At 38.8% G+C, this 15,674-nt stretch overlaps 1 protein-coding gene across 1 annotated transcript; it reads left to right on the forward strand.

Annotated features, from left to right (window-relative positions):
- Positions 1-201: 201 nt before the first annotated feature.
- LOC122642217 (rRNA biogenesis protein RRP5-like) lies at positions 202-6,948 on the forward strand. Its single transcript, XM_043835653.1, has 4 exons — positions 202-413; positions 851-1,059; positions 2,564-2,707; positions 6,790-6,948. The coding sequence occupies exons 1-4, from the start codon at positions 383-385 to the stop codon at positions 6,946-6,948; spliced, it is 543 nt and encodes a 180-aa protein (XP_043691588.1). The 5' UTR covers positions 202-382.
- The last annotated feature ends 8,726 nt before the right edge of the window (positions 6,949-15,674 follow it).

The raw sequence follows: 15,674 nt of genomic DNA on the forward strand, positions 1-15,674 counted from the left end.
CATCACTATGCTTTACCTCTGATATTTTTGAATCGTTTTATATTCAATCTGTTCTACTTGTTTCTGTCCTCATGGGTGGTTTCTTTTGAGTAATGAAATCCTCCCAATATTCCCTACAAATGAGACTTTTGTTTATGACAAAAAACATAGGAAGAGAAAAGTTAGATATTTTATTTCTTGCGGCATTGTCAGTTTGTCATCTTCTAACTAAGTACCGTTAGGTTTTCTGAAGCTCTGCTAGTAATCCTAAATGGCGGCATGACCCAATAAATCCCCGAAGAAGAACTCTAGAGACGGACCAAAGCATCAGAGCTTCAAGAAAACCTCAAAGATCAAGCACGAGTCTAAAGAGGCTAATGGGCGGAAGGTCTTAACAGTGGTAATGGAAGACGATGCTCCAAACTTTCCTCGAGGTAGTACTGTACTTGGAAAATACTCGAACTTTCTGAACTGTGGAAAATTATCACGTTTGTAACTTTAGCCATTGATGCATGGGCTAATATTCGAGTAAGAATTATTGGTTTTTATTCGGTTTTAAATCGTGGCATTGCGATGCAAATTAAAACAAATCGGGAAGAGAGCCTATAAAATCAAAATCAGATCATTTTTTTGCAGTGCAGTTTGGTTCGATTGTAAACGATTGGTTCAAGTTCCATTTTGGCACATTTAATTATTTATTATTACGAGGTTCAACTTTTATTTAAAAACACTTGTTTATTAAACCATTCGATTCGGTTTTGCACCGGTAAACCCCTGTTTTGAACCGGTTAAAACTTTGTTGAAAACATTAGGGTTTACCGTTATGGTTGGGGCCTTCACGTTTGTAACTTTAGCCATCGATGTCTTGTAGGCGGAAAAAGTGCTCTGAGTAGACAGGAAGAGGATGAAGTTCGTGCCGAAGTTGATGCTGAATTCGAAGCAGAGGAGAGGGAGTTGAAGAAAATGAGGAAGACGAAACAGAAAAATAGTTATGCTATGGAGGAAGATTTGGGATCACTTTTCGGTGGTGGTGGTACTACAGGGAAGCTACCTAGATTTGTGAATAAGATCACTTTGAAGGTATTCAAATGCAAACACATATGGTGACTGCTATTAAGATTGATATTCCCACTTAAACTATATAAAGTTTTGTGGATCTGATCAGGAGTTGCAACTACTTACTATGATTCTGTTTTATTACTTTAAGTATTAAAGTATTATATCTTGTGTTGTGTATTCCTTGGTTTCATATTGAATACACAACTACTAAATGAAGTCAGACTCTTTGTTGCAGCATTACATGATGGACGGTTGATGTCTCATTAAGTTTGAGTTTGTTTGGTCCAACTTATTTTTATATCAAAATAACTTGGAGTAGATGATTATTATTTTTTTACTACTTAAAGTGTGTTTGGTGTATAGACTTGTATTGTTTCTCTCCCCTCAATCCCTGTTATGTCAATCATTGGAGTTTGGTGTTGGCATTCGTCCCATTATTTCTCTGAAGTTATCCTTGGTATCTTGGAGAAAAGAGAAAAGGAAAATCCTTTGTTTGTTTGCTATGAATTAGTCTAAATTATTCTTCATGAGTGTTAGATTTAAAATATATTTTATTTTATTTTAAGTTTCAAAATATTTTTTGATTGCTTTGTTATGATGTGGGACCCATGTGATCATAAAAGTAATTCCAAAGGTTGTAACATTCTATGGGTACCCTAAAGTCTATTCATGGTCACTATCATGAGTGGGAAGGTGGGTCAAGGATATTGAATGAGATTGATTTCTCAATTCATGGCCATAGGTGATGTCTCTCTCTTTATGGGTATTAAGGCCTTTATGGTCCTTAGTGGAGAATGACCATTTTATGGGGTTTTAAGGCCTTTATGGTCTTAATGGAGAATGAATGAATTTTAAGGTCATTCATGACCCTTAGTGGAGAATGACCATGAATTTGGAATTAACCTCCAATTCATGTCCATATTCATGCCCATAAATCTTATTCTTCAATTTGGTCATAAGTGGATGGTTATTCTTGAGAATTCCAAGGGAGTGCAAGGATTGGTCTTGGGCCTATATAAACCCAACCAATTGCTTTGTAAGAGATATCTTTGGATACATGTTCATGCTCATACTTAGCAATCACTAAGAGTATTATTCTCTCTCTCTCTCTTTTCTTCTAAGTGTGTTAGAGGGTTGCTGTGTTGAAGCTCTTGGCTCCTTCAAGGGACTAGAAGGACTGCTTCATCTTCTAGTTGGAGGTTGTTTTATCTTGGGGTAGTGGTGCAGAACACTCCTTGGCAGTAGGAGGCATCAATTACCTTAAAGGCAGCACCACAAGTGTGACTCAACCTCAAGCTCGTTCAAGTTGTTGCGGGTGTGATTCTACATCAAATTCAAGCTTTGGTCTTCTCATTTCAGCCAAAGGTCAAACCTAGTTTCTACTGCTTAATCTATTGTATTGCAATTCGTGTTGTTTTAATAATTTGTAAGGAATTGTAATACAATTACCCAACAATGAGTTTGATGGTTTCAGAAAATAAAGAGTTTTCATACTTAACACTTTGGTGTCTATGTTAATCCACAGAATGTTTCTCCTGGAATGAAGTTGTGGGGAGTCATATGTGAAGTCAACCAGCAAGATCTTGTAGTCACTCTTTCAGGGGGACTACGAGGATTAGTTCGTGCAAATGAAGCTTCTGATCTTTTTTCAGAGAATGAAGATAAGGTGGTACATTCTGTTTAAAGGACTATGTGAAGGGTGTTAATGGATGAATTGATTTAATTCTTTAATATTTCCTTGGTTATGGCCCCTCACAAGACTATGGATAGGAAGAGTAATCTCTTGGAATTAATCCATAGTGACTTATGTGACTACAAGTCATATGAGTTTAGGGGAGGAAACAACTATGTCATAACTTTCATAGATGACCACTCTAGGATGAGGCCGGAAAGGCGTTCATATCTTACAAAATGGAAGTTGAAAATCAACTTGGTAAGAAGGTTAAGAGACTTAGAACTGATAGAGGGGCTGAGTACTTTAACCTTGATAAGTTTTGTGAGGAAAATGGAATTATCCATGAAACAACCGCTCCATACCAACCGGAATCAAATGGGGTTGCCGAAAGGAAAAATAGGTCTCTTAAAGAGATGATGAACTCTGTGTTATTGAGTTCAGATGTACCACTTGATATGTGGGGGGAAGCCATGCTATCGGCATGTTATCTATCAAATAGAATCCCACATAGCAAGACTGGTATGGTTCCATTTGAGAAATGGTTTTGTAGGAAACCAAGTCTAAAACATCTACGGGTTTGGGGTTGTTTGGCTAAGGTATTGTTACCGGATTCCAAGAAAAGAAAATTGGGACAAAAAACATGTGATTGTGTGTTTTTAGGTTATGCTACAAATAGTACGGCATACCGGTTCATGGTGATCAAAGCCATGGATGATGTTATTGAACCAAATAGCATCATAGAATCAAGAGACGTTGAGTTTTTTGAAAATTTATTTCCCTTTAAATCCATATTACCTATAAGTAAGGATAGTCAATTGATTAATGGGGAAATGGAGTCAAATGAAAGGGTTACCAATCAAGAATTGAGTAATGATGATGAAAGTCGGCCTAGGACGAGCAAGCGACTCAAAAGGCCCAAATATACAGATGATGAGTGGCTTGTCTATTTAGTAGATAAGGATCCTCTTACATACAAAGAGGCAATTACATCACTAGATGCCGTCTTTTGGAAAGAGGCAATCAAGAGTGAACTAGATTCAATCTTAGCGAATAACACTTGGAAATTGGTGGATTTACCATTCGGGTCCAAAACTTTAGAAACCAAGTGGATATTTCAAAAGAAATTAAAAAGTGATGGGTCACTTGATCGTTTCAAGGCCAGACTTATTGTCAAAGGTTTTAGGCAAAAGCCTAATATTGATTACTTTGACACATTTGCCCCGGTGTCTAGAATTGCCACGATAAGGGTTATGTTGGCAATGACGTCAATATATAACCTGGTCATCCATCAAATGGATGTGAAAACGGCATTTCTTAATGGGGACTTAGAGGAAGAAATTTACATAAAGTAACCAGAAGGTTGTGTTGTAATTGGCCAAGAGCGAAAGGTTTGCAAACTTCAAAAATCCTTATATGGATTGAAGCAAGCACCGAAGCAATGGCATGAAAAATTGGACAAGGTTATAATTTCAAATGGATTCGTTGTAAACGACGCTGAAAGATGCTTATATAGCAGGTTTCATGGTGGTAAGGGTGTATTCATACTACTATATGTAGATGATATGCTCATAATGGGAACAAACTTGGAAATGGTTAATCAAACTAAGAAACTTTTGATGTCTAGTTTCGACACAAAAGACTTAGGAGAGGCTGATATGATCCTTGGGATCAAAATCACCAAGCAAGAAAATCATATTTCATTATCCCAAGCCCGATATGCAGAAAACATACTTAAAAAGTATGGGTACCATGAAGTTTCAGCGGTTAAAACACCTTTTGATATGGGGTGTCACTTGAAAAGGAACCTAGATGAACCAGTGAATAAAAAAAGATATGCTCAAATTATTGGTTCGGTCACATATCTAATGAATTGTACGCGTCCAGACATTGCCCTTGCGGTAGGAAAGTTGAGTCAACATACTCACAATCCAAGTAAGGAATATTGGAGCGTGGTTGATAGGTTATTAAGGTACCTAAAAGGCACTATAAACTATAGTTTACACTATAGTGGTAAACCAGCGGTTTTGGAAGGGTATTGTGATGCAAATTGGATTTCGGATACAAACGAGTCCTTAGCTACTAGTGGATATGTGTTTACACTAGCAGGTGGTGCAATCTCATGGAAGTCCACAAAGCAATCTTGTGGGACAGGCTCTACCATGGAAGCTGAGTTCATAGCCTTAGAAAAGGCAGAAATGGAAGCCGAATGATTTAGAAATTTAATGGCGGGTATTCCATTGTGGCAAAAACCGACGCCATCGGTATCACTACATTGTGATAACCAAACGGCTATACATCTAGCCAAGAACCGGATATACAATGGTAAGAGGAGACACATACGCCTCAGACACAATCTTGTGAGACAGTACATAGATGAAGGAATGATAGCTATCGATTATGTGAAGTCAGAAAGTAACCAAGCGACATGTTCACAAAGCCTATGTCTGTCAAGAACTTGTGTAGTGCATCTACAGGAATGGGGTTAATGCCTAATCCATAGGTCATGTGATGGACACCCTACCTATGTGAAGAGGCTAAATGTCTGAATTAGGTTCAAGGGGTACAAACGAAATCACTGGTTGACCGATTTTGTACTACTACTTGTATAAATATTCATTCCAAGCTGTAGATGGTGAAAGTAGTACTACCACAAAGAAAGAGATTGAGCGGTAAAGCTCTTAATTAGTCTAATCCCAGGAAATATGGGGGTGTGTCAGTTGTGGTGCACACTAGAGACTAACCTAAGTGAATGTACGGGGTGTGGCCGCCGCCGATGAGAACTTATAGGCGAGTTCTCTAAAACAGTCACGAGTTCAAGATAAGGGATATGGCCGGTTCAAAAGTCCAAAGTGATTTTATGATGGGTAGCGCAAGAGTCGACCTATGGGATATGGTTGATGGGACGGTCAGCTACACCAATGAGAAAAGGTTCAAGGAGTCTGACTCCACCTCTACTCTATAGCGCGGTTCATTAGACCTAGTGTAGGTTCAAGTCCGGAAGACACCTACAACGATGTGTCCTATAGTGTCTAATTCAGTCACAGCATGTGTGTCTCGTGTCGTTTTGAAACTTGTGGGGGATTGTTAAATTTAAAATATATTTTATTTTATTTTAAGTTTCAAAATATTTTTTGATTGTTTTGTTATGGTGTGGGACCCATGTGATCATAGAAGTAATTCCAAAGGTTGTAACATTCTATGGATACCCTAAAGTCTATTCATGGTCACTATCATGAGTGGGAAGGTGGATCAAGGATATTGAATGAGATTGATTTCTCAATTCATGGCCATAGGTGATGTCTCTCCCTTTATGGGTATTAAGGCATTTATGGTCCTTAGTGGAGAATGACCATTTTATGGGGTTTTAAGGCCTTTATGGTCTTAGTGGAGAATGAATGAATTTTAAGGTCATTCATGACCCTTAGTGGAGAATGACCATGAATTTGGAATTAACCTCCAATTCATGTCCATATTCATGCCCATAAATCTTATTCTTCAATATGGTCATAAGTGGATGGTTATTCTTGAGAATTCCAATGGAGTGCAAGGATTGATCTTGGGCCTATATAAACCCAACCAATTGCTTTGTAAGAGATATCTTTGGATACATGTTCATGCTCATACTTAGCAATCACTAAGAGTATTATTCTCTCTCTCTCTCTTTTCTTCTAAGTGTGTTAGAGGGTTGCTGTGTTGAAGCTCTTGACTCCTTCAAGGGACTAGAAGGACTACTTCATCTTTTAGTTGGAGGTTGTTTTATCTTGGGGTAGTGGTGCAGAACACTCTTTGGCAGTAGGAGGCATCAATTACCTTAAAGGCAGCACCACAAGTGTGACTCAACCTCAAGCTTGTTCAAGTTATTGCGGGTGTGGTTCTACATCAAATTCAAGCTTTGGTCTTCTCATTTCAGCCAAAGGTCAAACCTAGTTTCTACTGCTTAATCTATTGTATTGCAATTCGTGTTGTTTTAATAATTTGTAAGGAATTGTAATACAATTACCCAACAATGAGTTTGATGGTTCCAGAAGATAAAGAGTTTTCATACTTAACACTTTGGTTTCTATGTTAATCCACAGAATGTTTCTCCTGGAATGAAGTTGTGGGGAGTCATATGTGAAGTCAACCAGCAAGATCTTGTAGTCACTCTTCCAGGGGGACTACGAGGATTAGTTCGTGCAAATGAAGCTTCTGATCTTTTTTCAGAGAATGAAGATAAGGTGGTACATTCTGTTTAAAGGACTATGTGAAGGGTGTTAATGGATGAATTGATTTAATTCTTTAATATTTCCTTGGTTATGGCCCACTTTATTTTATACTTTTTCTTCTTTTATTTTTTCTTCTCTTGAAAATATTTTCTCACGTTTGATGCTGTTCAGGAAGGGTTGGTATGTTGCTGCAGTTGTAGTAGAAACCAAAGTGTGTTAACATTTGTTTGTTCTGAATCCTTGCTCACACATTGTTGCTGGACTTATTTCATTGTTTACTTGCAATTACATATTGTTAGCCTGGTCAAAGGGTCTGATATGAGGGTTGTCTCATAATTATCAGTGATGCTAGTGCTTCCATGTGGTCTGAAATTACAGAAAAGATACTCAAATTGTAATTTCAAAATTCAGAATCTTAAACCTAGTAAAAGTGTAGAACTGAAATGGTGCTATATAAGTTAAGATGGTGAATTTACTCTTCCAACAATGGAAAATTAAATAGTTAGTTTGGTCACTTAGACTTCAATTAGAATCAAGTTTTCCTTTTAAGCAGGGTTGAAAAAATCTAACCGGAGTAGACCAACCCCGATTCTGAGAACCTCTTTTTGAATCAGCCATGAATGTACACGGATCTCTCTTTTTAACAAATTTCTCGTTTTTAGTCACTAAAAGGCCAGAAAATCAATGAAACTTAGCTACTATTTCTTAAGGCAAAGGGCTAGAGTCAAATGGTTGGAGCTCAACGATTCCAACTCTGCTTAAAGCCTTTTTCAGAAACTTCTTTCCAAAAAGCTTCAAGGATGAAAAGGAAGTGAAGTTTGTACCTCTCACCCAAGGATCAAGATTAGTCTTGGACTATCAGCAACAGCTCAAGTTTGTTTTAGAAATAAGCAACAGAATAATCCCCAAATTTGTTCAAAGCCATTCAACCCTTTCTCAATTCACTCCATTTTCACATGACTACACAAAAACTTATTCCTCGTACGACATCGAAACGACGCAAAACCAATTGCGTTAGAACCACAACTTGATAAACTACATTTCTTATGAAGATTATTTCTCCCAGTTATGCCATTATCACTTCCAAAAATAGATCTAAACACACTACCACTGCATGAACTTGTGATTTCACAACTTTTGATGCATAGAGCCATCATCTGCTGCTTCGAGCCTTTTCCAAACACTATATAAGGACCTAATATACTGCCAAAAATTATCCTCCATTCTCAGATGCCGCTGTAATGCTACCAAATGACCAAACTGCCCTTAACACTGTGTAGAAGCTTGTTTGACCATTCTAGCTTATTTTTCTTTTTTTTTTGGGACACAACACTACCATGATTTATAAAATTGAAGAAATCCAGCAAGGCGCTGGGAGTACATCAGGGATAGGAGGGGGGGGGGACTAACCACCATACATTTGAAAGAAATAAACTTGAAGCTCGTGTAGCAAGGTAATGAGCCTCCGCATTGAGCGTTCGAGGGGTGTAACGAAAAAAGACTAAAGAAAACAAACTAACAAGAGAATCTATATCAGCTAGGATATCCAAAGTAGCCCAATCAGCAATCCTAGACGACGAGTGTAAAGCTGCCACAAGAGCCTGGTAATAAGAAAAAATGACTAAGTACTGCAAGCCCATGCGAAGTCCCAACAAAAGGCTATCTTGTAGTGCCTCAGCTTTCATGGCAAAGGGGGAGATACCAAACCCAGCAATACTCTGTACCATCAGAAAGTGTCCAGAGCTAGTCCAAATCACCACTCCACAGCCACTCCTTTGAGATAAAGACGACCAAGCACTGTCCGTGGACAAGAAATGGTAGGAGTCTGACAATAAAGGAATGGGACACATGGAGAACATAGGAGGACTAGTACGAAGCTGCTCAGAGCGATGGGCTGCTTGCCTGCCTTCTACGACCAGAATGTCAACAGCACATATAGTATTCCTAAGATCAGGATCACACTTGCCAAAAACTAAATGGTTGCGAGCTTCCCAAATAGCCCAAAGTACCAAAAACCAAATGAAGACAAAATTGCCACTATCAATAGAGTTGTTGAACCGACAAAGGAGGAAAGAAATCCAGTCCTGAAACGTAGAGCCATGGAAATCTGAAACATCAATGCGTAAAGATGATGCCCTCCAGCATGAGGCCGCAAAAGGACACTGCACAAGTAAATGCAATATAGTATGTGGCAAATAGGGCAAGTATCTATGGACAAAAGGTGTCTATTAGCTAGAGCACTATAGACAACCAGGCTACTCGTGCAACATCGCCATAAGAAAGTTTTAAGTTTGGGTAAAATATACAAATTCCATATTTTCTACCATAGCGAATTAACAATGGATGGACTCTCAAAGGCTCCTGCAATTTTATTGTTAAAGGCAGTAAAGTAGGCAGTTTTTACACTAAAATCCCCTGATTTAGCAAAAGCCCACCACCAAGCTCCACTCTGAACTCGCAGGGTAAGAGGAATGGTAAGAATATTGATGGCCTTCGATTAGGAGAAGCAAGATCGAACTAAAGAGATATCCCACTTACAAGAAAGTGGATTGATGAGGTCAGCCACTATTGTAGAGCCATTACTAATGGGAGAAGATACTATACGACTGCCAGGGATACCAGGGACCCAAGCATCATTGTAGATATTAATATCTTGCCCATTGCCAACCTTCTTTTGAAGGCCACTAAGGAGGAGAGGCCGTCCTTTCAACAGGCTATTCCATGCCCAAGAAAAATTAGAAGGGAGAGAAGCCTCCAAGAAGGAAGAATTAGGAAAGTAACGACTTTTAAAGACCTAGACCCAAACAGCATCGCTCTGGTGTATGGAGCCGCCAACATTTGTCTAGCTAAGAGTGCTTGATTGAAACAAGAGAAATCCCTAAAGCCCATGCCCCCAGATTTCTTACTCAAAAAGAGTTTGCCCCATTTGATCCAATAGATGCCCTTATCTTTATTATCCTTCCACCAAAATTGTTTTAACGTTTTATCAAGATCATGACAAATGTTTGAAGGGAGGTGAAACATTGACATAGCAAACACTGGGATAGATGATAATACGGATTTGATAAGCACTTCTTTCCCAGCTGTAGAGAGGAGGTTTTCTTTCCAGTCAGAGAGCTTGGCACGTATTCGTTGAAGAATATTTTGGAAAGCTAGACGTTTTGAATGGCCAAAGGAAGTTGGTAGACCAAGGTACTTACGAAGTTCATTAACTAAAGTAAACCCTGAAAGAGATGAAATTTCGTCTTTTAAGAGAGAAGTGGTATTAGGGCTAAAGAGAATGGAGGATTTATTGAAGTTGATCTCTTGGCCTGAAACCAAACAATATTAACGAAGAATATCCAATATTGTGTTCCAACTACCGACATTTGCTTTCGCAAAGATAAGACAGTCATCAACAAAAAATAAATGGAAGATCTTAGGTCCAGCTCTATTGGCTTGAAGGCTCGGGAGAAGATGGTTATTTGCAGCCAAAGTGAAGTGATGGGTAAGGGCTTCTTGGCATAAGATAAAAATATATAGGCTAAAGGGGCAGCCTTGCCGGAGGTCCCTTTTGGGAGAAAAATGCCCAATGATAGAGCCATTGACTCTCAAGTGGAATTCAATAGTTGTAACACATTGCATAATCCAATGTACCCAGACCCTAGAAAAACCAAACTTGAGGAGTATTGCCTCATGGAAACTCCACTCTATCCTATCATAGGCTTTACTGAGGTCAAGTTTAATGGCCATGCTTCCTACACGACCCGACTTGATTTTCATGGAATGTAAGATTTCATGGGCTATGAAGATGTTATCAGAAATCGAGCGGGATGGATAAGGGCACTTTGGTATGGTCCAAGAATAAGATTCAGAAAAGGTTTCATCCTATTAACTAAGCACTTGGCAATTATTTTATAAAACACAGAGCAAAGGCTGATAGGATGAAAATGACTCATGATTTCTGGATGTTTCTGCTTTGGTATAAGAATGATAGCAGTTCTATTAAAGTCATGCAGCATATACCCATTATTAAAAAACCTAAGAGCAACAACAATGACATCAAGCCCAATTATATCCCAATCAGATTGGAAGAATTTTGCTAGCATCCCATCAAGGCCTAGAGCTTTATAGGGGCCAATTTGAAATGTTGTGTTCTTGATCTCTCCTCAGCAGAAAAAGGATGACAAAGGAAGGAATTCTGGGAGGGAGAAAGCTATCAAGGTAAGATGAGGGATCTGTTGGATTTGAGGACTCATAAGCACCTTTAAAGTATGAGATCATATGATCTGCAAGACCAGTTTTAAAAGACAGCCATTCCCCAGAGGCATTCCTAAAGCGATGGATTGAATTAAATTGCTGCCCATTCTAGCTTTGTCAAATCACCAGTAACTACTGCCACAACACATGTATATCATATGGGCACATCCATAATGCCACCAATCACCCCACACAATTTGCCAACAATGATAATCCATGATCCAATTTCCCAACAAGCTCACTGGTCTAGATCTCGAGCTCAGATGGTGTTGGAGGTTGGCTGATTCTCTGTTTGTTAGGGGTCTAAATTGGGTTGGTCGGGATGTCGTTTCACGTGTGCTTCCTGATTGTGTGTTTGACAGGTTCTTCGAAAATCACTCATGCATGCATTTTTTTGGGCCATTGGATCTTAGATTTCGAAAATAATTCGGTGGGTGAACCTTGTGATGAACCCAACATATGGGACCTAGCATGCCGTTTGTGAAGTAGGAGTGGCTTAGTGGGTTCTCCTCTTGATTCAGTAGTGTGAATCCTAGTTCTTCTTTCGTTACCAGAAGTGAGTTCATCATAAACTCAAAATCCAAAAAGATTTCATTGTTAATCTCAATCTCAATTAAGGTTTCAAAAAGCAGAATTGAATCGGATTGGTCTGAAACGGAGTTGAATCGACCAAAATGGGGTGGCTTGAACAATTACAACCGATTCCGATACAATAGTCTAAATCACCAATCGGATTCACGATTCTTAAAATTGGAAATCTCAAATGACAACTCTACCGTAGATGCTCGGAGGTTAAAATCTTATTGTTTATACACCACCCGGGTTTGGTGGGGGCTGGGGCAGACTCCTTACCATAAACTTTTTAGGAAAAATTTCACGTACCTCTGCTGCTTTCCAAACTAAGTAACAAAAACACCCAGTTTGTTAATTGTAGACGTTAAACATTAAAATTATATTTTAATTGACCAAAATGCCTTCATCTTCCCATCGATTAATGTCCTTGAGAAGCTTGAAAGGAAGGACCTTCTTATGAATCTCAATATCAAATTCATAAGATACAAAATGGCTAACAAATGCGTCCCTGCTATCAAAATCGAAAATCTTCAAGACACTGGCTTGAAACCCTAATGCCAACAATGACGGTGTTGGATGGGATTACACGGCGATGATGGTGGTAATGATGGGTGGCGGTGGGGGTGGTGGTATTGGGTATCTATATTTGTAAAAAAAGAAGAAGAAGAAGGCATTAGTGTCATTTTAAGGTCGGGGTAGCATTCAATCATTCCGGTCGGGCGCCCGAGGGGCTAAGACCCTACACCCTACACCGATCTCACCCAGTTACTAAGCCTGACACGTTTAGTAAATATGCGGGGCCGAGGTTGGAATTGACACCCCTACGAAGCTGTTACAAAAATTAGCTACATGGCATATTGGATAGAGATCTAGTGATTGGAGTTTCACCAGTCCACTCCTTGTTCTTCTTCTTCGTCAGCACAACTCAGAGTCCATCGTAAACTCAAAATCCAAAACGATTTCGTATTTAATCTCAAATCTTAATTAAGGTTTCAAAAAGCGGAATCGAATCGGATTAGTCAGAAACGGAATCTAAAAAGATTTCATAATTAATTTCATATTCTTCCGAGTGTCATTCTCCTCGTACATTACAATTTACAATTACTCATAAAAAACAAAAAATTTATAATTACAACGGAGGGATGTAACGGACCCTCTACGGCTTCTACGCTACGCTACTCTACTGATGTTGGTTGTATTGGAAAATGGGAACTCTCAAAATCTATTTAACAGACTCTCTTTGGTTGATAGGATTGCCTAATTTCAGATTTGATCATAATCGATCTCTCCCTCGCCGACTCAGGGAGGGCAACCGGTGCGGTGTTTCTAGGGTTATGAGTAGGGAGGGCTATCGATTGTTCTATCCATGATCTTCATTCTCTCGATCACTACTATCCTAATCCTATTGAGGGAAGTTCGTTCCATCTCTTCTCTCATTTTTTAAGTCCTCTAAAATCCCAAATATGATGAAGAGGGTCAAGATGAGCAACAACCCTCCTAATAGTAATAGAAGCTGCTGCAGTGGTGACGATGACATTCTAACCGAGATTCTAATTCGGTTGCCAATGAAATCGGTTTTCAGATCAAAGTGTGTATCAAAGAGGTGGTACAACCTTATCTCCAACCCTTGTTTCCGTAAGACTTAAGTTATTACCGCATCTCCTCCTCCTCCTCCTCTTGATCATAATAACTCTAATAACAATCGTGAATGCTCCTCCCTCCTCTTGGGTTTTTTCCAAACTCCAAAATCTCAAAACTCAATTGATGTTACATCTCCATTAAAATTCTTGGCAGCAACATCATCATCACCACCGGGGGTTGTTTCGTCGTCGGCAGAAACAGAAACAGCAGCAGCGAAAGAAATCATCACTAGTCTGGAATCATCTCAAGAAATTATAAACTCTCTGGGAGGCATCATCTTTTGTATTTCCAATGATCCAATTCTATGCGGTATTCACCCTACTGAGTATTGCATATTTAACCCTCTCACCAAGGAGCGTTATTCACTTCCTCTTCCACCTCGTATAAAGCCGCTGCGGAAATATTTGTCATGGGCACCAATAGGTCTTGTTGTCGATTCTTCTTCATCTTCTTCAATCCGATTCAGAGTGGTGCATTTAAATTTTTATAAAACTTTCATCTACCCAAGAGATACCATGGGGATTGATATTTTTTCCTCAGAAACAGGGGAATGGAGGCAATCCACGGTGGTTGTTACTGGCCCTCCTGGCTCTAGCTGGAGCTCACCAATTAAAACCACCGTGATAAGAGGAACCATTTATTGGCAGAGTAATCGTGACAACAACATTGGAGTGTATGATCCGTATAGAGTGGAGGAGGAGGGAGATGATGGTCGTCCTCATATTATGGAGATTATTAAAACTCCTCCATTCATCATTTTTGGAAACTGTATCCTGGGAGAATCAACTGATGGACTAGTCCAGATGGCAGCTTTCGAACTTCTTCCACAGATCATTAGGATATATGTTTTACGTTCAAACGAAGAGGTCAAGGAGGAGGAGGAGGAACGACAATGCCGCCGCCAATGGTCATTGATACATGAGCTGCATGTCGGTCAACTACTACGATCAGTTGATCCTCAATACAATGGTCAGACGATGTTGGGCAGATACTTTCTAGTGGCGTTCCATCCTCATAATCCCCAAGCTTTTTTCTGTTACATCAAAGATCACATCATCCTCTATCACCTCAACAACAACATTACTACTACTGCTACTAGTACTACTCCAACAGTCAAATTCGAAATAGTTCATTACAGTCACAATCCCTATATAAACCGCCAGGTGCCATACTTTCTCCCACTTTGGCCCTCCTCCATCTCCTCACCCAAATACTGGAAACTTGATTCCAAGTGATTCTAATCAGAATTTGATGGAAACTGATCCAATGTCCTACTTTGGGGGGGGGGGGGTATCCTCTTTTTTTGTTTTTGTTTTTTTCTAGTTTCCTTTTTTTCCTTTTCATGCTCAATGTAGTCTGCAATTTCTCAAGTAAATTCTTAGAATTATGGAAGGAGGACAATCTCTATCTATGCAGAACAGAATATAAACTTGTAAGAGAATACAAAACTTGCTATTCATTCAGAATTCCAGGACTCTATTTATCCATTTGACTGATAAATAGCAGAATTTAAAAGAGTACAGATTCAAGTAGTTCAAAGCATAAAACCCATCAGTGAATGCATCAACTACCACTCCATTAAGTTGAATCTTGTCTTTTTGCTTTTTTTGGTGGAAAAGTTAGTTTCTTGTCATTGTCCACAGCATTACTTGATCAGAAGATATAAACCTGCAAATCCCGTCAGAGGTGCAGATTTTGATTCTGGATCAGATTCCATGAAATCAGTTTCTGTGGATTCATAATTTTGAAAGATTAACTGTTTGGTTACCCTAATTATGTAACATGAATCTTCCTGAATAATTGGATTCATCTAGAATCCGATTTAAAAACTGATTGGTTCCTATGTTTTTGTTATTTGTTAACTCTTTTTCCAGCCCAACATATGCAAGAAAAAGAGTTTTTACAGAGTAATTCCTTCCTCCCATACAAACTAATTTCCTTTACCTTGGTATTAACACAACCCCACTATTTATATAATTGTGCCATTACCTTGCAATCCAACATAAATAAATAAAAAATGTGAATCTATGGAGGATGATATCTGTCTATAGTAATCATACCATAGGCTTGGATGATATGTATTTTATTCTAGCTTGTAAGCTATTCTGTTTGGCAAGCAGCTAACAAAATTCAAATTCTCGTCTATTTAACCTGCAATATGGTCAAAAAATTGTGAATTTATAAACCTATCAATGGATAAGATCATTAGGCCAATACTCTATTGGAAAGATTTGTTCCTTGTTAGAAAGATTGTGAAGAACTTATGCATTATAAGGATGATTGGAACTAATTCGTAATCTATT

This window comes from Telopea speciosissima, chromosome 10 (assembly GCF_018873765.1).
Source record: "Telopea speciosissima isolate NSW1024214 ecotype Mountain lineage chromosome 10, Tspe_v1, whole genome shotgun sequence".
Classification (NCBI taxonomy): Eukaryota; Viridiplantae; Streptophyta; class Magnoliopsida; order Proteales; family Proteaceae; genus Telopea; species Telopea speciosissima.